General features: G+C 49.0%; 7 protein-coding genes across 7 annotated transcripts; 4 read left to right on the top strand and 3 right to left on the bottom strand.

The window, feature by feature from the left end:
• Positions 1-2,261: 2,261 nt before the first annotated feature.
• PtrM4_038220 (ComEC, membrane metal-binding protein) lies at positions 2,262-3,582 on the top strand (the record flags this gene model as incomplete). Its single annotated transcript, XM_066104269.1, has 2 exons — positions 2,262-2,588; positions 2,698-3,582. 2 exons carry the CDS (start codon positions 2,262-2,264, stop codon positions 3,580-3,582), a joined length of 1,212 nt encoding a protein of 403 aa, XP_065958833.1.
• A 110-nt stretch (positions 3,583-3,692) lies between these two features.
• PtrM4_038230 (uncharacterized protein) lies at positions 3,693-7,533 on the bottom strand (the record flags this gene model as incomplete). The annotated part of the gene is made up of 2 exons (XM_066104270.1): positions 3,693-7,246; positions 7,467-7,533. 2 exons carry the CDS (start codon positions 7,531-7,533, stop codon positions 3,693-3,695), a joined length of 3,621 nt encoding a protein of 1,206 aa, XP_065958834.1.
• A 638-nt stretch (positions 7,534-8,171) lies between these two features.
• On the top strand, positions 8,172-8,936 carry PtrM4_038240 (uncharacterized protein; the record flags this gene model as incomplete). Its single annotated transcript, XM_066104271.1, has 1 exon — positions 8,172-8,936. The coding sequence occupies one exon, from the start codon at positions 8,172-8,174 to the stop codon at positions 8,934-8,936; it is 765 nt and encodes a 254-aa protein (XP_065958835.1).
• Positions 8,937-10,871: 1,935 nt separating this feature from the next.
• On the bottom strand, positions 10,872-12,242 carry PtrM4_038250 (uncharacterized protein; the record flags this gene model as incomplete). Its single annotated transcript, XM_066104272.1, has 1 exon — positions 10,872-12,242. The coding sequence occupies one exon, from the start codon at positions 12,240-12,242 to the stop codon at positions 10,872-10,874; it is 1,371 nt and encodes a 456-aa protein (XP_065958836.1).
• Positions 12,243-12,496: 254 nt separating this feature from the next.
• Positions 12,497-13,843, bottom strand: PtrM4_038260 (DUF3505 multi-domain protein; the record flags this gene model as incomplete). The annotated part of the gene is made up of 1 exon (XM_066104273.1): positions 12,497-13,843. The coding sequence occupies one exon, from the start codon at positions 13,841-13,843 to the stop codon at positions 12,497-12,499; it is 1,347 nt and encodes a 448-aa protein (XP_065958837.1).
• Positions 13,844-14,202: 359 nt separating this feature from the next.
• Positions 14,203-14,633, top strand: PtrM4_038270 (DUF1777 multi-domain protein; the record flags this gene model as incomplete). Its single annotated transcript, XM_001942429.1, has 2 exons — positions 14,203-14,236; positions 14,332-14,633. 2 exons carry the CDS (start codon positions 14,203-14,205, stop codon positions 14,631-14,633), a joined length of 336 nt encoding a protein of 111 aa, XP_001942464.1.
• A 112-nt stretch (positions 14,634-14,745) lies between these two features.
• Positions 14,746-19,571, top strand: PtrM4_038280 (uncharacterized protein; the record flags this gene model as incomplete). Its single annotated transcript, XM_066104274.1, has 2 exons — positions 14,746-18,181; positions 18,376-19,571. 2 exons carry the CDS (start codon positions 14,746-14,748, stop codon positions 19,569-19,571), a joined length of 4,632 nt encoding a protein of 1,543 aa, XP_065958838.1.
• Between the last annotated feature and the right edge of the window lie 2,551 nt (positions 19,572-22,122).

Raw genomic sequence — 22,122 nt, forward strand, 5'->3', positions numbered from 1 at the left:
CCTCTACATACTACCTAACGAATTGCTCTTCTACCTTATTTTGCCTGTAATCTAATCCTCCTTTATCTCCTTATGAATATTTTTATTCTTCTATTCATTTCTTACCTATCCCTCTCTTTATTCTGTAACCCTAACCCTTTCTTCCTTCTATACCCCTAACCCTGTCTTATCTACTATAAATCCTCTTCTCCCTTTAACCCCGCCCCCTAACGCTTTCCTACCTCCCTCTACCTAAACGCTGCCCTAATAAACCCCCCGTGAATACTCCTTTATACTGTTAATTTGCATCTCTTACCTTCTAATACCGCCCCTAACAATTCCTTTCCTACTCTACCTCCCACCAAAAACGCCCCTAATAACCCTTAAACTGAATCGGCTCTAAAACAATCGTAATCGCTTCTTTTACACTTCCCCCTCCCCTCACCAACATCTCCCTATATTTTCCTCGCTTCGCCCATTATCCGCCCCTTTGCATATTCCCTATCCATTCCCCTACCATCCTAATTCCCTACCTCACTACTCTACCTCCCTAAACTCCTGTTGCCGCTGCTGTATTCACCTCCGCCACCCGCCTTGTCGCTCCTGCTCCTGCTCCTGCTGCTCCAACCCTCCCTGCCCCTCCTCATCTCTCCTCTCCACCACATCCATCCTTCCCCTCTCTCTCTTCTGTTCCTCTCTCTTCTTTCCTTTCCTCTTCATCTATTTCTATCTCTCCTTATTTTTAATCTAATTTACTCGCTTTTATCACTTAATCTATATAACATCTACTAAATACCCTAACTCGGAAACTTTTCCTATTGCCACTATATCTTCTCTCTTCTTCCCTTTACCTCGGCCTATACCCTTCTCTGCAATAACCTCTGTTGTTTATTGTTCTCCTCTATTATAAACGGCTGACTCTAATAAAACTCTCTTATTAACCTATTCGTTTCTGTACACCCTAACCCCTACTTGCTCTAAAACTGTCTTACGAATCCCTCTATTAAATTTACTTTAACTCTCTGTTCTACTAACCTCCTATCTATCCCTATGCTACTCTATTCTTGCTTCCCTATACTAATCCTAACAACCTTGCTATAAATACCCTCGAAACTAACAATCTTTTATATCTGCTGTCTAATCTCCTCCGTATCTATTATCTTCTTATTGCTTGTATACACACGTTATACCATTCGCTATACTAAACACAACCTAAATACTTCTTCAACTATCTCCTTTGCCTACTACCTCTTAGTTCTCTAATACTGTTGTATATTGTGTCGGCTCTGTCCTTCGCCTACCGCCGTCTATATACCGCATCGCATTATCTACTACCCTATATACCTCTATCACTATTCTGCGTCGGTAAACTTAAACTCTACCTACTGTATGCACGTCCAACACGGCCTGCCTCGTCTTACTACTGTTGCTTAAATACCCACTATGCATTATTGTATTGTACCTTAACTCTATCCTTATCCTTATTACTACTGCTGTTCTTGCTACTCTCTCTTTACTTGCTCTATATTTTTCTTTACTTCTCTTTCTATTTTCTTTACTTCTCCTTCTTTCTCTTTATCTTTTGCTTCTTATGTCCTTCTCTATAAACTTCCTTATCTTTCTCTCTCTTTCTTCTTCTACCTATCTTCTATTCCCTTTACTATACTCCTCTTAAATTATATCGGGTTTCTTTTATTCTTCTTTCTTTTCTAACATCTCTTTTTAATATTATTGAAACATAATCTCTTATATCTTTTTTATTTATATCTTCTTCTTATGACTCTACTTTTATATAAACTTAATCTTTTCTTCTATCTTCTTATTAATGTATTCCTAATAACTTGCTCTGTCTTCTACTACAATCCTAATCCTTAAATCCTACTTAATTCTATGCTTGATTTCTTTCTTAAACACTATCTAATATATACTACAAACTATACCTGTTTTACCTACCTCATCTATCGATTATGAATCTCACCAACTTTATACTCTCTCTTTTCGAATCTTTCTTTTCTTTGCTTTATACCTGCATACTTATTTTTAACATAAATAACTCTTCTTTAAACTTTTGCTCTTACTATACCCTTACTGTGCTTATTACTCTTACTACTGTTACTATCTTTGCCTCTATTATAATTACTCTTGCTTCTACCACGGCTACGGCTGCTATTCTTGTAACTTTTCCTTCTATCGCGACTATCACTCTTACTGTCTATTCAATTACGGTTACGGGTTCTACTATTGCAACTCCCGCTGTTCCTGCCGTCCTTGCTGCTTTTAACATGCTCGTTATTACTCCTACGGCTACTACTACACCTGTGTTTACTGCCGCTTCTACAAATATCGCCACTGCGGCCCCTACGCTTCCTATTCTTGCTATCCACTCCGTCCTTGCTGCTCTCTCCATTCCAGCTGCTCCTGCTGTCCTCGCTGCTCCTGCTCTCGCTAATTACGCTCCTACTATTTCCGCCCTTACTGCTCTTACTCCTGCAGCTTTTACTCTTAATGCGCCTACTCCTACGGTTACTGCTCTTATTGCTGCTACTCTTAATGCTCTAGCTCTCACTGCTATTGCTCTCGCTACTCTCGCTATTCTTGCTACTACTACTGTCCCTGCTGTCGCCAACCTCGCTTCTATCGCTATCCTTACTGCGACCACTCTCCCTGCTCCTATTATTTTCGCTGCTTGTAACACCCTCGTTGCTGCCGCCTTTAAAGCTCCTACCCTTGCTACTCCTGCTATTCTTACTGCTCCTGCTCCTACGGCTCTTACTTCTACGTCCTGCTCTTGCTACTCTTACTCCTACCGCTCTTACTCCTCCGCATTCCGCAATCCTCCCTATTACTGCTTCTGCTCTCGCCACTTCCTCTATCTCTACTATCCCCGTCCTTCTTGCTGCTCTCGCTTTCCCCGCTGTTCCCGCTGTCTCTACTGCTCTCTTCTGCCCCTTACCTCCTACGCCTCCTCCACCTGCGGTAACTGCGGTTTCGGCGGCCGCTACCGCTCCTCTTGTCGCTGCTCTTACTACCCTCGCTACTTTCGCTTTCCTTGCTGCTCTTAATATCTTCGCTATCAATCCTACGGCTTCTGTTCTCGCTGCTCCTGATACTCTTACTATCTCTACTGTCCTTACTTTGTCCCTTGTCCTTGTAACTTGCACTGCTCTTAATATTCTTATTACTACTCCTACTACCCCTGCACCTGTTGCCGCTTCTGCCCCTGCTATCCTTGCTGCTTATAATATCCTTACTTCTACCTCTTACCTCTTACAGCTTATATACACCTCCGGCTACTGCTATTGCTACTGCTACTCTCCTACTTTCGCTATCCTCGCTACTCTTACTGTCCTTACTATCCTCGCTGTTCTTACTATCCTCGCTGTCCTCATTATCCTCGCTGCTTCCGCTGTCCTTACAATCCTCGCTGTCCTCGTTGTCCTCGCTGCTTCCGCTGTCCTTACAATCCTCGCTGTCCTCGTTGTCCTCGCTGCTTCCGCTGTCCTTTCTACCCTTACTGCCCTTACTTGTGAACGGTCTGTAGGAACTGTATTCCAGCTACCTAGTCCAGATGCTATTTACAGTCAAGATGAAGAAAGAAGGTAAGACGCGAGCGGCGAGCCCGCTTTGTTTGGGTTGGCGCACGGCCCTCTCGTTGCCGGGGAAGCGACTAGGCTCGCAGCCTAGTCATGTGACTTAGGGCTCAGCCCGTTACATTACCCCCCTCCTTTCCCTTTAGCGTGTAGTTTTTTCCATTTCTTCCAAGCGTCAGTCTTTAGTACGTTGCTCACTGGTTCCCATGTCGGTTCAGTATAGTCCACCCACTTCACATATGCCTCCTTGATTCCTTTCCCTCCTTGCCCTATTGTCCGTTCGCCCAGAATACGCTCAACCAGCCATAACTCGTCTCCATCTATAAGTATAGGCCCTGGCTGAGTGTCTCCAACTTTCTGCGATGGGAAAGAGTCGTCAGGCGCGTAGCGAAGCAGGTCTACGTGAAAGACAGGATGGATTTTTCCCGGAACGTCAAGCTTATAAGAGTGGGAGTTGACCTGCTTCAAGACTTTATACTTTCCATGCAACCAGTCTAGCTTCTTGGAAGGTCGTGTTGTCTTCACGTTTCTAAGGTTTAGAAACACCCAGTCTCCCTCCTTGTATTGGGGCGCTGCTGTTCTTGTCTTATTAGCCTGATGCTGCTGTTTCTCTTGTGTCATCGCGATCGCGGCTTGGGCCCACTCTGTTGCATCTTGGAGTCTTTTGAGGAAGCCTTCTGCTAGTGCTTCGCCATCTTTCTTTGGTCGGTCCTGAATAGTTCGATCCTCTACTAGCTGAATAGGTTCATTGTGATATCCGTGCATGAAATAGAAGGGGCTTAGGCCAGTGGATGAGGCCTCGCGGTTGTTGATTGCTCCCATAACGACAGGTAAAAGTGCCAGCCAGTTTTCTTGCGTGTACGTGGCCCAGATTCGAATCATCTTTTCAATCTCTTGATTCATTCGTTCTGTTGCACCATCGGTTTGCGGATGGTAGGCAGTCGACAGGCGTTGCTCAACGCTAAGGAGCTTACAGAAATGCTTCCAAAGATCGCTAACGAATTGTGGTCCTCTATCGCTCGTAATTGCCGTTGGAATACCGTGAATAGGATAATGCCGTTCGAAAAGTCGTTGTGCTACGGCTTGTGCCGAGATATCGTGCATACCTTCTAGTTCAATTCCCTTTGTCAGCCGATCAGTGACCACCATACAGTTCGTTGCGTTATCCCGTCCAGATGGCGGCAAGTCGGTAATGAAATCGATTGAAAGTTCCCCCCATATACGTTCTGGGATCGGTAATGGTTTAAGGAGGCCCTTCTTTGTTTCTCTCCATATCGTATTCCTTCCGCAAATCTCGCAGTTACGGACAAAGCGTCGCACGTCGCTTGCTGCACCTGACCAGAAGAACTGCCTTGATAAGATTGAGTAGGTAAGATCTCGTCCGGGGTGGCCAGTAATATGCGAGTCGTGAATATTTTGAATGATTCGCGTGCGGAGTGGTTCGCAGTGAGGGATCCATGTCCGGTCTCGAAATCGTAACAAGCCTCTCTCGTCTAGGGTGCATTCTGCTATACTCACTAACTTCTCCTTCTGAAGCTTAGTAGGGAGGTTCCTCTCCTTATTTGCTACTAGTGTAGTAAGCTCCTGATAAAGCTTATCTTCTTGGCGGCTTCGGTGCCACAGATTCTGCATCTCCTGGTCCTCAAACATGCGTATCTCTTTTGTGAAGTCAATCTCCTCAGACGATAGAGACTGGATTTGAACACTCCGCAAGTGCTTGCTCTGGAAGAGACGGATAAATCGAGACCGTATTCGTTCATCGTCATAGTTGGCGGGTAGGTCTTGTTCTCGTCGTGATAGGGCGTCGGGTTTTCCCATAGTCTTTCCAGGTTTCCATTCCAGGGAGAAGTCGAATCGTGAGAGAAACTCTGACCAACGTACTTGTCTTTCAGACAGCTGTCGTTCGCGGTAGAAGTATTGGAGGTTCTTGTGGTCCGTCAGAACTGTAAACTTCCTAACCATACGTAGTTCAGGAGCCCATGCTTCTAAGCAACGAACAATAGCTAGAAGCTCCTTGTCATGAATTGGATAATTGGCCTCTGTTGGTGAGTGCTTCTTTGAGTAGTAAGCAACGGGTTGCCAGTTGTTGTTCTTGTCCTTCTGCAGCAATAGGCCGCCAGTTGCATGTCCTGAGGAGTCGGCTTCTACTAAGGTGTCCTTCTCTGGATCAAAATGGCCGAGTATTGGTGCTGTAATGAGAAGTTCCTTAATCGTTTCAAATGCTTGATTGCAAGCCTCGTCCCAATGAAAAACCATCTCTTTCTTAGTTAGGTTGATGAGCGGTTCAGCAATGTCCGAGAAGTTCGGTATAAAAACTCGGTAGAAGTTGGCAAAACCAATAAATGCTCGGATAGCCTTAACTGACGTTGGTGTAGCCCATTCGCGGATTGCGATAATCTTTTCAGGGTCAACTCGAATACCCACTTCTGCTTCCACAATGTACCCGAGGTATTTAACTCGTTTAGTCTCGAACTCGCACTTGTCGATATCAATCTGCAGTCCAGCGTCTATGAGGCGTTGAAGAACCTTTCCAACCTTCTCTCTGTGATCCTGAAGCGATCCTGACGAGTAGATCAAGATGTCGTCAACGTAGGCTGAAACAAAGTCGTCAAGGTAATCCTGCAGAACACTATTTACGTAGCGTTGAAATGCGGCTGGTGCTCCTGTTAGTCCGAAGGGAGCAACCCGCCATTCGAATAGGCCGTATCTTGTTCGGAAAGCTGTCTTCCATTCCTCTCCTTTGGCCACACGGATCTTGTGGAAGGCTGCGATAACGTCAAGTTTTGTGAACCATTTAGCTTTGGCCACATTTCTCAGTGTTTCTGTGAATAGAGGCAGAGGGTAACGGTCCTTCCTGGTGATGTTGTTCAAGCCTCGGTAGTCAACGCAAAATCGGATGCCCCCTCCTGGCTTTTTAACCATTAGGACGGGTGCGGCTGCGGGAGAGTTACTAGCGCGGATAAAATCCTTGTCTAACAGCTCGGTGAGAGTTTTCCTAAGCACTAGTAACTCTTCTCGGCTCATGCCGTAGAGCGGACCCCATGGAATGGTCTTCTCGTTTCCGTCTTGATCCTTTTCAATCTCAATGTGGAGATCAACGCCTTTACGATGCGGGGGAAGTTTCTCAGCTAGGAAATGGTCGAAAGCCTTCAGCCATTGGTGGTACTGGGGTGGGAGCTTCGTCTTCGGATCGGATCGTTTGCGCGGTTTCAAAGCTTTCTCAATGTCGGCGATGGAAACAGCGAACAGTCCAGTGTCGAGCGCAATACCGTCTCCTTTGTTCTTCCTACGGCTTCTTCTCACCTCCGCCATGAATGCGGAAGCCATCACCTGAGTAGCCTTCATTGGTGGTGGCTTGTATGACGCTTTCTTGTGGTTCCATGCGCGGATGTTTGATGCGCCGATATCCAGGCAGCCTTGTTTGGCCGAAATTGTGACGTCGGCATCCTCTAACCAGGGCTTTCCCAGAATCACGTCGTAAGTCAGGCCAGGTACAACGTAGAAGAAGACGCGTTTCTGCTGGTGGCCGTCTATGTCTATCGAGGCGTAAGTAACTGTATCTAGGACAGTACTTGGTTCTGCGTTCTTCCCAGCTGCTTCCTCCAGCTGACGCGGGGCGATCTTGACTGTATGTGAACGGTCTGTAGGAACTGTATTCCAGCTACCTAGTCCAGATGCTATTTACAGTCAAGATGAAGAAAGAAGGTAAGACGCGAGCGGCGAGCCCGCTTTGTTTGGGTTGGCGCACGGCCCTCTCGTTGCCGGGGAAGCGACTAGGCTCGCAGCCTAGTCATCACAGTCCGCAACAATCAATTAAGTGGGTCCTAGAAGGTTCAGATTGGATTGATTGATTACCGCTTTAAGCCTAGTAGTTACCTATAGGAGTTTAAGCCCTACCTAGATAGGTAAGTGGGTCTAGGAGAGTGACCGGATTGAATTGATTGTTGCGGAGTCTACTAGTCATGTGACTTAGGGCTCAGCCCGTTACATTACTATCCTCGCTGTTCCCGCTGTCCTTGCAATCGCTACAATTAACTTAATAGTTAATTCCCTTGCCGTTCGCCCCTTTCTTGCGCTGCCCTTGTTGCTCTTACTGTCCTCGCAATCATCGCAATCACCTTAATTACCTTAATTGCCTCTATCCTCGCGGCTACACATCCTGCTCTTACTGCTCTTGCTACTCTTACTTCTATCGCGCCTGCGGCTCCTGCTTTCCTACTCTCGCTATCCTCGCTTCTCTCACAGCTGATCCCGCTATCCCTACTATCCCCGCCGTCCTCGCTGCTCTCGCTGCTATCGATATCCTCGCTTCTGCTCCTCACTCCCCACCGCTCCTACTACGCCTGCGGCCGCTATAACTACTTCTGCCCCTGCTCTTGCTTTCCCTACTGCTCTCGCTGTCCCTGCTGTCCCCCCACTGCTCGCGCTACTCTCGCTGCTTCTCACTTCCTACCGCTGCTACGGCTTCTACAACTCCTTTCGCCGCTGCGGCTCCTGCTCTCGCTGTCCTTACCGTCGTCGCTGCTCTCGCTACTCGCTCTGTTCTCGTTACTCTCGCTATATGCGCGGCTCTCGATGCTCTCGCTGCCAACGGTACCTATCATGTCGCTGCTCTTATTTCTCTCGCCTCTCTCGCTCCCTACGCTCTCGCTACTTGCCATCTCGTTGCTCTCGCCTGCCTCGCCTGCCTCGCTCTCGCTACTTGCCATCTCGTTGCTCTCGCCTGCCTCGCCTGCCTCGCTCTCGTTGCTCTTGCCGCTCTTGCTGCTCTCGCTCTTGCTGCTCTCGCTATCGGAGCTACTCTCGCCGTCGTCACGACCCTCGCTTTTCCTCCCTGCTCAAGCTGCTATTACTGCTTTCGCTACCTGCCATCAAGTTGCCCTCGCTGTCCTCGCCATCCTCGCCATCCTCGCCATCCTCGCCGTCGTCGCTGCCCTCGCTATCGCCACTATCGCCACTGTTGCAGCTATTGCTCTCGCTACCAACGCTGCCTGCGCTCTTACTGCTCTCGCCGCTCTCGTTACCTTCTCTGCCCTCGTCTTTGTCGTTGCTCTCATTGCTCTCGCTGTTGCCGCTGCTTTCGCTACCTCTAATATCTTTACTACCCTCGCCTTCGTCACTACTCTCGCTGCTCTCGCCTTGATCACTGCTCTCGCTGCCCTCGCCTTCGTCGCTACTCTTACTGCTGCTACTATCGTCACTGTTGCTGCTATCTCTCTTGCTGCTAACCCTGCCTACGCTCTCGCTGATCTTGCTGCTCTTGCCTTTATCGCTGCTTACACTATCCGACCTACTCGAGCTGTTGGAGCTACCCTCGTCAACGTTACAACTCTCTATATTTCCTCTACTCGCCTATTAATCTTGTAATCCAACAAAACTCTCCTGCTAAGTTATTGCTCTCAACCGTCTCTAACAATCGCTTTTTTCCTAAAAACTCAAACAACGTCGGCCCTGCTCCTGAATTACTAACCCCGAACTCCTCTAACCGCGCCGTCCATCGGTTTCCTACCTCGCTCCGCCCTAATGCTATACTTAATAACCCGCCTATTAATACCCCTCTATACTGGCAATCCCCGTCTTGGACTCTCTGATATCGCCCAAAACTATTCCTTTCCCACCGATTGCATATCTCCTGCGGCACTCCACACCAAAAACAGCCCGAATAACGCTCAAACTTAATTGTCTCTTCCATCCTCTTAATCGACTCCTTGATCCGCTGGCTCTCCTGTCGCCAACATTGCCGTACGTCGTGTGCGCTCGATCCTTGCCCTACCGCCTCGCATAACCCACACCGGTTTATCCATTGCGCCAGCTGCCTACGCAGCCACTCGACGTCGGCGAACTCCTGCTGCCGCTGCTGTATCAATCTCTGTCGCGGGCCGCCTTGCTCTCGTTGCTGCTGATTAAACGCCTGCCGCGCCTCTTCTTGCTCCCTCTCCAATGTCTCCGCCTCTTCTTCGTTGCTGCTGCCGCCCTCGGCCACCTCCACCACCTCCATCTCCTCCACCTCCTCCACCTCCTCCACCTCCTCCATCTCTTCCATCTCCTCCTCCATCTCCTCCTCCATCTCCTCCTCCATCTCCTCCTCCTCCATCCTCCTCCTCCATCTCCTCCCCGTCGGCTCTCATGCATACGTCACACCTCTCCTCTCCCTCCTCGCACCGAGCTCGCTCGGCCTCGCGCCTGTCTAAATACCCGTCCAACATTACCCGTCTACATGTCGCCGCCTCGTCTATGCCTTCGACGTATGCTCGCACCAACCGCTGCTCCGCCTCCCCCTGCTTGTCATCCGCCGCTCGCTGCTCGCCGTCCTGCACCATCATGATGGCCTCGCTCCGCTCCCCGTCTCGCCCGGCTCGCCCGCTCTCCTGCGCGTAATCCAACACGCTAAACGGCCAATCCATGTGGACAATGCACCGGATATCGGGCACGTCCACTCCCATGCCCAACGCGCTGGTTGCCACAATCACCCGCTGCTTGCCGCCCATGAACTCCTCCAACATGCTTGCCTTGCCAACCGCGTGGTGATGATACGCATGGCACTTGAGCTTCTCGGCTAACCCCTTGACCTTTGGCACTGAGTTGCCGTACACTACAATCTTGCCGCTCTTATACTTTCGGACCTTCTGCTGTACCATCGCCAACACCGTTGCCTCTACCTCCTGTCTCTTCCTCTCCTTCTCTACCCTTACCACCCGGTACGCTATGTTGCTCCGTGCTGTTGGTGCCCTAAACATTCTTACCTGCCCACGCTCAAAATGCATTCGCCGGAATAACTCGTCCTCCTCGCTGGGTGGCAACGTTGCTGTTAACATGACCATCTGCGTCTCTACAGCCACTAGCTTACCTAGCTGCTGCATCTGCTTGCGGAACGTGTACTGCCGGTTTAACACGATATGGCACTCGTCGATAATAATCCGATCTAGCTGCCGCGTCGCTCGTAGCCGGTTTAAAAACGTTGCAAATTCCTCTCCAACTGCCGACTCGGGCGTCACTAACACCACCGCTGCTGCGTCTGGCGGACGCCGACTCTGCCACTCTACGCACGATATCCCTAGCTTCTTGCACCGCTGTGCCATGTCGCCACGCAACGCGATCAACGGCACTACCACCACCGTCGTGCCGCCCTGCTCTGCCCACGCCGGCAACATGAACAACAAGCTCTTGCCTGCCCCCGTCGGCATCACCGCTACTACGGGACTCTCGCCTGCTGTGATGGCTTTGATCGCTGCCTCCTGCACCCCCGGAACTTGGCCTCCTCGCCCATCATGCGCTTCAGCTGCGCTCTCGCGTCCATCTTCCTCAGCCGCTGCCACCGATCCACCCTTGCCTCGTCTGCCTCGCTCTCAAACGGCGCTCTCTTCCGCTTGCTGCTTCTTCTCTGGTCGTCCAAGCCTGCCTGGAAGCCCAAAAATCTATGCCAATCCGTGCTCGATGCCCGGAACTGCTGCCGCCTATCCGCCACGGCCCTGACTGCTCCATGATCCCTCGCGCGTATACCAGTCCCGCCACGTGCGACGTATGGCCCGCCTGCTCGTCGGCAATCGAATCTCCTGCCTGCTCCTCAGCCCACTCCTTATTCTCCTCGCCCTCATCTGCCTGGAACGCTGTCGATCCACGCAAAAACCGCCGGCTGATGCCAATCGCCATCTCCCGGTACCCGGCAAACGTCCACTCCTGGCCCATCGCGATCCGGCTCTCGCGCTTCAACGCCTCCCGCAGCCGATCGGTCGTCCACTTGCGGCCGCTGGGGTCTGCTGGCCACATATGCGACGAAACTGCCTCCTTCTCCCACACCAACGCCTCGAGCCGCTGCTGGAACGGCAACACCAGCCACATATACCACACTACCAGCTCGCCCACCTCGCGCGGCAAATATCGATGGATAATCTTGACGTCGCCGCTGACTTTGTATCCCTTGTGGTACCGTGTCACAAACACCACCATGCCGTCCTCGATGAATATATTGCGATGCCCCCCTTGCACTGTGTTGCTATGCCGTACGCTCAGTAGCTCTGGCCCTCGCGCTGGCTGCCCACCCGTTATATGCATTAACACCGCCAGCTTCTCGCGAAATTCTACCACCCGGTCCATGTATCGCTCTATTGCCTGTCGGTCTACCCCTGACTGCGTCCCGGGCTTCATGAACCGACTCCGGATGCTGGCGCTCTCGCCTACCCGCTCAAATAACCACCTCTCGCCGTTGACGGGCATGTTTGTGCGATGATCCTTCAAAAAGTTCCATCCTGGCCGCTCGTCGGTTGGGTTGTCACGTATGCTCTCCCATGGCACTGCCGGCACCGGCGCTGCCTTGCTGCTAAACATTAACTCCTCTGTTAATAATCGCCGGCTCTCGCTAGCCAGCCCATGTACCATGCCGCGGAACTGCGCCATGCTAAAATGCAGCTCTTTGTACAGCAGCTCGTCGCCGTTCGTCCACTCTACATGCCCGCGGGTTGTAGTGTTGTAATGGATCTTCAATCCATACGTCCGCAAATCCAACATCCACTGCATGGGGCTATGGCTGCCGCGCACCATGAACCGGTCCATCATCTTCTGCACTAACTGCAAACACCCCTTGGGACGCCGTCGCTGGCTTGGCCCGCTCTCGTACGCGCTGTCATCTAAGTCGTCGTCTGTCTCATCGCCGCTATCCTCCTCGGGCCCTGACATTTCTAGTCCCTTCTGCACGACCATAAACCGAGCGATCTTGATCACCGCCGATAATATCGGCGGGTACTGCTCCGGCCCCTTCCATCCGTCCTCCTTGACGCCCAGCACCGCCAACGCGCACACCAGCGGGCTGCACAGTCCGCAACAATCAATTAAGTGGGTCCTAGAAGGTTCAGATTGGATTGATTGATTACCGCTTTAAGCCTAGTAGTTACCTATAGGAGTTTAAGCCCTACCTAGATAGGTAAGTGGGTCTAGGAGAGTGACCGGATTGAATTGATTGTTGCGGAGTCTAGCGGGCTGTCATACTCTCTACGGGTGATGCGGTGGTTAAGTAATGCAATGCAAAACTCCAAACACGCTTTCTGTATCTTAGACAACTTCTTAGGCTCGGGGCCTTCTCCCTGACCTGGCTCTTCCTCAGCTACCTCTATCGCCTCGTCTATGTCGTCCATCATCTCCTCGTCCAGCTCTTCTCTCTCTTCGTCCATATCCTCGGCTTCATCTTCTTCGTCTCCCTCTATGCTCCGCTTTGCCTGTTCGATTAACACCTCCCATGCCTCTCGCTGCCGGCGCGTAAACCGATACTTGGGGCTCTTCCACCCGTGCTCTTTCTGTGTGCGTGCAAAAAACATTAACATCTGCTGCCACGGTCGTGTGTGCTTGACAATGGCGTTCTTGTCCATATACGGCTGTAACGGCTGGAACCGGGTTTGGTGCATCTCTGTGCGAATTGCCTCCAACCGTATAAACACGCCAATCCGGTCAATAATGGATGCCTGGCTGAACCGCGCCAATCCATCCATGGCTGCCCAAATCGCTGCTTCCACCGGCTCGGCCTGCTGCTCCTGCCTGGCATCTGGCTCTGCCACGGGCTCCTCGATGCACGCTAACAAATCCGGCCTCTCCATGCCCACTAGGTACGGCAACCACTGCGTCCGCTCCAGCCATGGGTTCACCTCGTCGCGCTCGCCCTCCTGGATCGTCGTCTGCGCCCGCTTCTCGATGTCTGCCCACGCCTTGGCCATCTGCTCGCCCACTCGCGCCCATGCTGCTGCCCCGTCTACGGGCACGATTTCGGGGCCTTCTCCATCCTGGCTGGGTGCCTGGACCTCAAAGTACTGCGATCCATGCCGGCTGCTGAATAATCGCTGGCAATGGACCAGCCGGTACCCCTTATCCATATGTGCCTGCACGCTCTTCTGCCTGGTTCGACTTGGCCGCCCTCGCTTCTTCCCTGCTGACCATCCTTGATGGTCCTTACGCCAATGCTTTCGTATAGCCTCCTTACTTCTTGCTACATAATAGCAGCAGCTGGAGTCAAATTGGCATAACATCCCGTCTGTATACACTGGCAATTGCCGCACAGGCTTTGGAGCACCAGTCGGCACCTCGAGCTCACTAGGGTACTGGACTAACCCAGCCCAGCTGCGAACCTGCTGTCCAACTGCCTCAGCCTCCTTGTAACTAACCTTATGCTGCTTCTGTAGATGGCCCTCAATCTGATCTGGCCATACTGCATATCTGCACTCTCTGCATGCCGCTACGCTGTGCTCAGGCACATGCTCGAAATACTGGCACTCGATGCTAGGTTTAGACATGTTGAAATATCGACGCCTACCTGTTCTACTCGGCTTCTTATATACACGCGCTGTTGATCGCTCTCTCGGTGCTTACTCCGGCGGCGCGCGCGCGGCGGGGTGCCGAGCCTCGCGACCTCCTGACCCCCCAGACGCGTAACCCTAACCAAGAACACCAAACCCTAAGCTCCTGAACCACATAGTCTGCTGCGCTGTAAATTCGTCAGATTGTGCGTCTACGTATGCTGAGTTATATGTCTAAATTTGGAGTAATTTCGACTATAGACTAAAAATGGGATGTACTCCTGAAGTTTAATGGGATAAACCCCTGGTTCTAGTATATACCCGCCATACGCGTACTTCTCAGCACTAACAAAAAAATGGTATATTATAACGTACCATTGAGCGCCCTGGGTTAGTGCCAGCTTCTCAATAGGTTATGAGCCCGGTTGCTCGGTGCTCTACGGTTCGGCGACCCACCAGATCAAGGTGATCTGAAGCCACGAAAGTCGAGACGAGCTTCTCGCACACGGAAGACGAGACGAGCTTCTCGCACACGGAAGACGAGACGAGCTTCTCGCATACGAAAGACGAGACGGGCTTCTCGCACACGGAAGACGAGACGAGCTTCTCGCATACGAAAGACGAGACGGGCTTCTCGCATACGAAAGACGAGACGGGCTTCTCGCACACGGAAGACGAGACGAGCTTCTCGCATACGAAAGACGAGACGGGCTTCTCGCACACGGAAGACGAGACGAGCTTCTCACACACCGAAAACGAGCATACGGTTCCAGCTAGAGAAAGCTGAAGGGCGCAGACGCCAAAACGTTTACAAACCCACTAAACACCCCTACACCTCGAAACCACACACAACTACGGCATTTGACGCGTCACAGACAGTCAAAAGCACAACCGCGAAGATGGGCAGCGACGACAGATACGATAAGGAGCCTAAGATCCCAAAGCTGACGAAGGAGAATCACGAGAAATGGTTCCGCAATAACAAACTGAAGCTGAAGGGAAAGGGAATCTTCTACACTATCGAAGTCACGAAGCACGCGTACGCCTGGATTGCACGACATGGAGCTGGCACCTCCACATCAACTGCCAACACCTCTCAAGACCCGGCCGGCACTGTCAACCCTACAGAACAAGCAAGCGTCCTAGGCCTGACAAGCGACTTCGAACGACTGGGAGGTACATGGAACGCTGAAAAGGCAAAGGAATACGACAAGGATGAGGCTAAGGCACTGTTCTACATCACAAACAGTCTCCTTGATGATGACGACGCTCTCGCAGACGAGTACGAGACTGCATCTGCCCTCTGGACCGCACTGAAGGTCAAGTACTCAAAGACTGATCAGTTGACAGCCAACAACATCATGACCAAGCTTCAGAACTTCACCTGGAAAGACGAGAAGGATGTCGACTACACGTGGGCAAAGCTAAAAGAATACCGCCGCAAGATTATTGCAGCTAAGCCTGCTGCCAAGGGACTCTACAATGATGAGGCACTTCTCCAGATCATGCTACGCGCTCTTCCAGAAAGCTACGGATCAGTAATCGACTATCTCGATGTCCAGACCTCTCTCACGGTTGACGAAAAGATTGCTGCACTCCGCACGAAGGAGCTGCGACTGAACGACACGGCTGAGCATGCAAATGTAGCATTCCCGAAGTACCGTCACCCGAATGACCATAGAAGCTCGGACTCCTCGATGCGCGACCGCCCCCGTTCTACATCGCCTGAATTAGGCCCATCCACAGGATGCCTCCATTGTAAGGGAGAACACTGGGCCCGAGACTGCAAATACAAGGGTGAAATTCAGGAATTCGGAAGAAAACTTCGAGAGAAAGACGAAAGAGCTGAGAGACGCGCAGCCAAGTCGAAGAGACCTTCTAGAAATGAGAACAAGAAGCGATCTGACAAACCTGTCAAGCCTACAGTCAAGACAACCTCGAGGCGCAAGCATGGGTACGCAGCCAAGAATCAGGATTCTGACTCTGGAACGGACAATGGCTCCTCAGGCACGGACAGCGAGACCAGCCACGAGTCTACATCCGTGGAAACAGAATGTACGCAACACTGCCATATCTCTGCGGAACAAGCTAGTAAAAGCACACCGGCGAACTGGATTGCTGATACTGGTGCTTCATCACACATGACTGACAAGAGAAACCTGTTTAGAGGACCGCTAAAGCGCACGCCGCTCACCACTATCCAGGTTGGGGGAGGATTTCTTCATTCTACCCAACGTGGTACTGTTATGATGAAGGCACTGGATGGGACAACAGGATTACTCCGAAAGGTTCTCTACGTACCTAAGCTCGGCGTGAATCTAATCGCAGCAAGACGGTTGTGTAGGGAGGGACTTCAAGGCATTTTTGATGACAAGAACATGTATTTTAAGGACAAATCAAGAATCGCAGTACAAGCAGCACAGAAGGACGGTCTGTACATCGTAAGCCACATTGCAAGCAAGTACTCAGGAAAGGCGTTTATTGCAGGCAAGACTCGGACCGACAGCAACGATCAAAGCACTGCGGAGGAAAGTCAGGAGACACAACCCGAGACACAATCCGACCAGGACCCAGACGAATCCGAAGAAGACAAGTCCACGAAGAAAGATCGCCGGAACTACAGGCTAATGCACAGACGGTTTGCTCACTACGGCCCAGCAATGCTACGAAACCTGTATAAGGTAACGACAATTGAAAAGATTAAAGTACCCCCAGCCCACAGGCGCTTCTGTGACCCATGCCTTAAAGGCAAGATGAGGAATAAGATGAACAAAATCCTAGCAGAACACAAAAAGGAGGTACTAGCACTAGTATCTCTTGACTTAGCTGGACCGTTCCCTACATCACTCCGCGGAAATAACTACCTTATGCAAATAATCTGCAACCACTCCCGAAAGAACTGGTCGATACCACTGAAAACCAAGGACCAGGCTATCCTAGAGCTACGCAGATGGAAGGCAAAGGTAGAGCTCCAGACTGGGAAGAAGGTGAAGGCCTGCAGATCAGACAATGCGCCAGAACTAAAGCTTGTGATAAACCAGTGGGAAACTGAAGACGGGGTTCAGGCCGACTACACCGTAATTGCGAGCTCGAATCAAAATGGACCAGTGGAGCGAAGCATCCAGACTGCCGAACACGCAATGAGGGCAATGCTCGATGATGCACAACTTCCTATTGAGTTCTGGGACGAGGCCGCTGAGGCTGACGCCTACATCCGCAATAGACTGCCAACAGGACCGCTGGTCGAGGGAAAACCCACGTCTCCAGAGCAGGTATTCTCAGGGAAACGCCCAGGCGTAGACCACGTACGAGTCTGGGGGAGCAAGTGTTACACCTATCTCAATCCAAAGACGCTGCCAGCGAAAGGGAGATTAGACAAGTTAGTGCACCGTGGTCGAGCAGGCGTCTTTATGGGATATTCTGAAACTACAGACAAGCAGTTCAAAGTCTACTCTCCTGACCTTGGATATACGCATAGAGTTAGCGTCATCCAAACTAATGAGAAGGTGCCAGGGGGAAAGATAGACCTGAACTTGAGAGTCAAATCAGGTCCAATGGGCACATCTAATGAGCTCATCCCACGGAAAGCCAGAGGAAGACCAAAGAAGAACCTAAATCAACTAACTAAACCCGACGCCCTGGATGTTGATATTGAACTGCCGCCATCATCGCCGCCATTGCCGCCGCCATCATCGCCGCCACCATCGCCGCCATCACCGCCGCCACCATCGCCGCCTACGCCAGCACCTGCGCACCCATCACCTACCATCACTCCACCCGCGCCAACAGTAGAGGATGAGAGCGAAGAAATGGAGGTAGACGAAGTTACCAACCCAGTAGCAGCCGAACCATCAGCTAGGTATCACTTCAGGACTCGGACCCAAAAGAGAAAGCGAGATACATTTGACGACATGGAGGATGAACATCGCCAAGCCAAAATTGTCAAAGCTATGCTAGCTGTCCTACGAGAGAGCCGAGCTGACGAAGACCCCACAACTGAAATACCGACATCTACGCACCACCATGAAGAGTCTGCACACGAGACGATTGTTAAAGCCTTCTATACGGTGATTGTAAGTGGAAACCTCGATGTCACGGGACGAGCAGAACTTAGCGGCAAAGCTTTCGCAGCAACAGAAGTTAAAGGCATTAGAATCCCTCAGACCTATAAACAAGCTATAAGCGACCCAGAGAACGCACTGAAGTGGAAAGAGGCAATTGAGGAAGAGATCAGGACTCTTGTGGGGAACGGAACTTGGGAAGAGCTTATTCCACCCCAGGGTGCAAACCTCGTCACCACAAAATGGGTGTTTACTGTCAAGCTTAAAGTTGATGGTACGATTGAGAGGTTCAAGGCCAGACTTGTTGCTCGAGGGTTTAGTCAACAACACGGGATTGACTACACCGAGACTTTCGCCCCGACAGTACGAATGGACACCTTAAGGTTATTCCTTGCTACTGTTGCCAAACAGGGCATGGAATGCTGGCAGTGGACATCAAGAACGCATTCACTGAGTCATACTTAAAAGAAGACATCTACCTCACAACACCAGCTGGGGTAAAAGTTAAGAAAGGCAACGTTCTGAAGGTTTTGAGGAGTCTTTACGGACTTAAGCAAGCTGGACGAGATTGGAACCTGCTACTTAAGGGGTTCTTAACTGAGATCGGTTTTACACAGAGCCTTGCAGACCCCTGCCTATTCACGCATAAAGGCAGAGGTATTTCACTACTGGTTTATGTTGACGACATTGCTGCTGCCGCGAAACTCACTTCAGACCTAGCCTGGTTCGACGAAATGCTCCTTACGAGATTCAACTCCAAGAACCTGGGGGAGATTCGAAAGATCCTTGGAGTTAGAGTCACCCGCGATAGAGCTAACAAAGCTATTTACCTCGATCAACAGCAGTACCTAGAGACAGTCCTAGATAAGTACGGTATCACCTCAGCAAAGTACAAGTCAAAGAAGATCCCTGCTGCAGACTACGAACACCTAAAGCCTGCTACTCCTGAAGACGCCAGAATCGACTCCACACAATATTCACAGATTATTGGAAGCTTGATGTACGCAATGGTATTCACGAGACCAGACATTGCCTTTGTACTTGGACGACTAGCCCAGTACATGAGAGACCCTGTAGAGATGCACGGGACTGCGTTAAAGAATCTAATGAGATATCTACGGTCAACAGTAAAGCAGAAGATTCGCTTCGGTCCAGGAGGAGATCACCAAAACGAGTTTGGGATCTACACCGACGCTGACTGGGCAAGCGATAAGACAGACCGGAAGAGCATGTCTGGGGGAGTCGGAATGTTCTATGGAGGACCATTCTCTTGGGCAGCAAAGAAGCAGAAGTCAGTGGCAACCTCAAGTGCTGAGTCTGAGTACATCTCACAAGCCATGTACGCCAAGCAGGGACAGTGGGCAGCTCAAGTACTCAGAGATCTCGGCCTGCACCAATACGTCAATGAGAACGGTATCACAGTCCAGATGTACGGTGACAATCAGGGAGCGATTGCACTGGTGAAGAATCCGCATCTGCACGAACGTTCTAAGCACATTGACATCTGCTACCACTTCATTAGAGACCTAGCTGAGCAGAAGAAGCTCCAGATTTCTTATATTCCGACTGACGAGATGGTTGCCGACGGAATGACTAAGCCACTGCAGAGAGTTGCTTTCGAAAGGTTTAAGAAGATGCTGGGAGTTATTGATGAAGGGCACTAGAACAAGTCACGTAAGGCCTGTGGGGGAGTGTTGAGAATACAGTCCGTAAGTGACTTGGTGGTATCAAGCGGAGGAGTAGTCACATGATTGGTGACACGTGCAGGTGGGTCCTAGCGGGGAGCTTGGACGCAGCTGCACGCAACACGGATCTACGAACGTGTGAATAGCTCCTTAGTCAATACAATACGAGTCGTACCACCACTACCGTTGTGCCTTAGAGAGCGCTCTATTAGGTAGTCATACTACTACTAATAGTGCCAGCTTCTCAATACTTCTCTTATTTCTTCTCTTTTCTTTTCTCTCCTCCTCTCTTTCACTTCCTTTTTTACTCTTTCTTTTCTTCTACTCTCTCTACTTCTCTTATTTCTCATCTTCTTTTTTTCTTTCTTATTATCCCTTTTTTACCTCTTTCTCTCCTAACTCCCTTTCTTCTTTCTTCCCTTCTACTTCTCTTTCTCCATCCTTCTCTCTCTATATCTCTATTACTCTTACTCTCTTACCCTTTCTATTATACTTACTAACACTATTCTTAATACCTCTACCCTTACTATTACCTCTATTCTTTCTCTTACTTATAATCTTATCTCTCTCTCTATTCTTCTTATCTTCTTCTCCCTCTCTTACCCCTCTATCTTTTCTTCTCCTAATTTTCTTCTCCTAATTTTCTTCTCCTCTTCTCTACTTTATCTCTACTTTATCTCTACTTCATACCATCTTCTTTTATACTTTTCTTATTTCCTCTTCCCTAACTCTATTCTTTTTTACTCTCCCCTACTCTTATATTTCTTCTTCCTTTTATCTTCTACTTATTAAACTTCTTCTCTCTACTCTTCTACCTATTTCTCTCTTTTCTTTTCTACTATTATCTTCTTTCTACTTTCCACCTATTACCTCTTCCTATTCTTTTCTCTACTGTCCCCTTCTTTCTCTTTTCTATCTTCTCTCTCTTCTACTTCTTCCCTTTTTGTACTTTACTCTTTTTTCCACCATCTTCTTTTATTCTCTCAACTTCTTTTCCTTCCTCTCTCTACTATTCTACTTTTATCTTTTTACTCTTTTAATTTCCTACTCTTTTAATTTCTTACTCTACTACTCTTCTATTTATCTCTTTTTATTTTTTTACCTCCTACTCTTATACTTACTATTTCTTTTTTTTCCTATATTACTTCCTATTATTATTATTCTACTCCCTACTACTCATATCCCTTTCTAATTAATCTTTTTTCCACTCTAAATCCCTACTCAAATCTTGCCTTTATTATCTTACTTTTTCTATTTCTCTTCTTATTACTTTATCTATCTTTACTTTTTCTCCAACCCTTACCCTTCTCTTCTTCTTAAACCCTAACCCTTCTCTTCTTTCTAAACTTCTATTCTTTTTACTCTCCCTCTCTCCCTCACTCTCCTTTCTCTTGTTCTTTTTACTCTCTTTTCTTATCTCTTTTAATTTCTTTAACCTTACTTCTACTCTACCCTTTTGATCTCTTTCTCTTCTCTTTTATCTTTCTGTCCTCTATTCTTTTTCTCTACTATCTTCTCCTTAATTTATTCTTTATACATACTGCACTTCTACTCCTTCTCCTTACTCTCGTCTCTCTACTTTTCTATACTTACTTTCTACTTTCTAATTCTCTTTTCTCTTCTTTCTACTTTTTACATTTCTCCCTTTCTCTTTATTTTCTTCTTCTTTTCTTACCCCTTTATAATGTCTTTCTTATTTTTTTTATTTTTCTCTTCTATTTCTCTCTCCTTATCACCGTTACTCTTATTCTTACTATTCGCTTTACTCTTACACTTACTGATACTATTGTTACTACCTTTACTCCTACTCTTTCTCTTACTTTTACGCTTACTTCTACTCTTACCTTCTTCTTTCTCTCTTAATAATCTACTTTTATTTCCTCTCTCTTCTCTTCTCTTTGTCTTTTTTTTTCTTTTAATATACCTCTTTCCTTATCTACTTTATCTTAATTTCTAACGATCTTCTTTTATACTCCTCTCGTTTTATTTACCTCCTTCTCTTCTTTCTAACCCCCCTATACTTCTTCTATTTTCTTTTTCTTCTTTACTTCTCTTTACTTTTATATTTCTTCTTTCTTTTATCTTATACTTGTTAAACTTCTTCTCTCTACTCTACCCTCTCCTCTACCCTTTTTGTGATACCTTACGGACCCACCCGCCACCCGCCACCCCCTCTACCCTCTCCTCTACCCTCTCCTCTACCCTTTTTATAAAACCTTACAGCTTACTCTTACTCTCTCTCTGTTCTTTCTCTACTCTCTACTCTTATACTTTACCCTCTGCGCCCCCTAAACCTATTATTATTATTATTATTATATTTCCATTAGAGTCCTGTATCAGTCGGTGACTATGTAGGACTTTGGCTAAGCCGTTCTATGTATGTTGTTCAATATGGAGTTTCTATAGGTCTTGTACAATTTGGAGGATAGTTGCGTAGTCCAATTTCCGAGCTAGTCTTCCGTTGGCGCGGGTGCTAAAGAGCAGTGTGGTGAACAGAAAGAGATGTAACAGCGAGCTCTTTGCGAAAAGA

This window comes from Pyrenophora tritici-repentis, chromosome 10, assembly GCF_003171515.1.
Source record: "Pyrenophora tritici-repentis strain M4 chromosome 10, whole genome shotgun sequence".
Taxonomy (NCBI): domain Eukaryota; kingdom Fungi; phylum Ascomycota; class Dothideomycetes; order Pleosporales; family Pleosporaceae; genus Pyrenophora; species Pyrenophora tritici-repentis.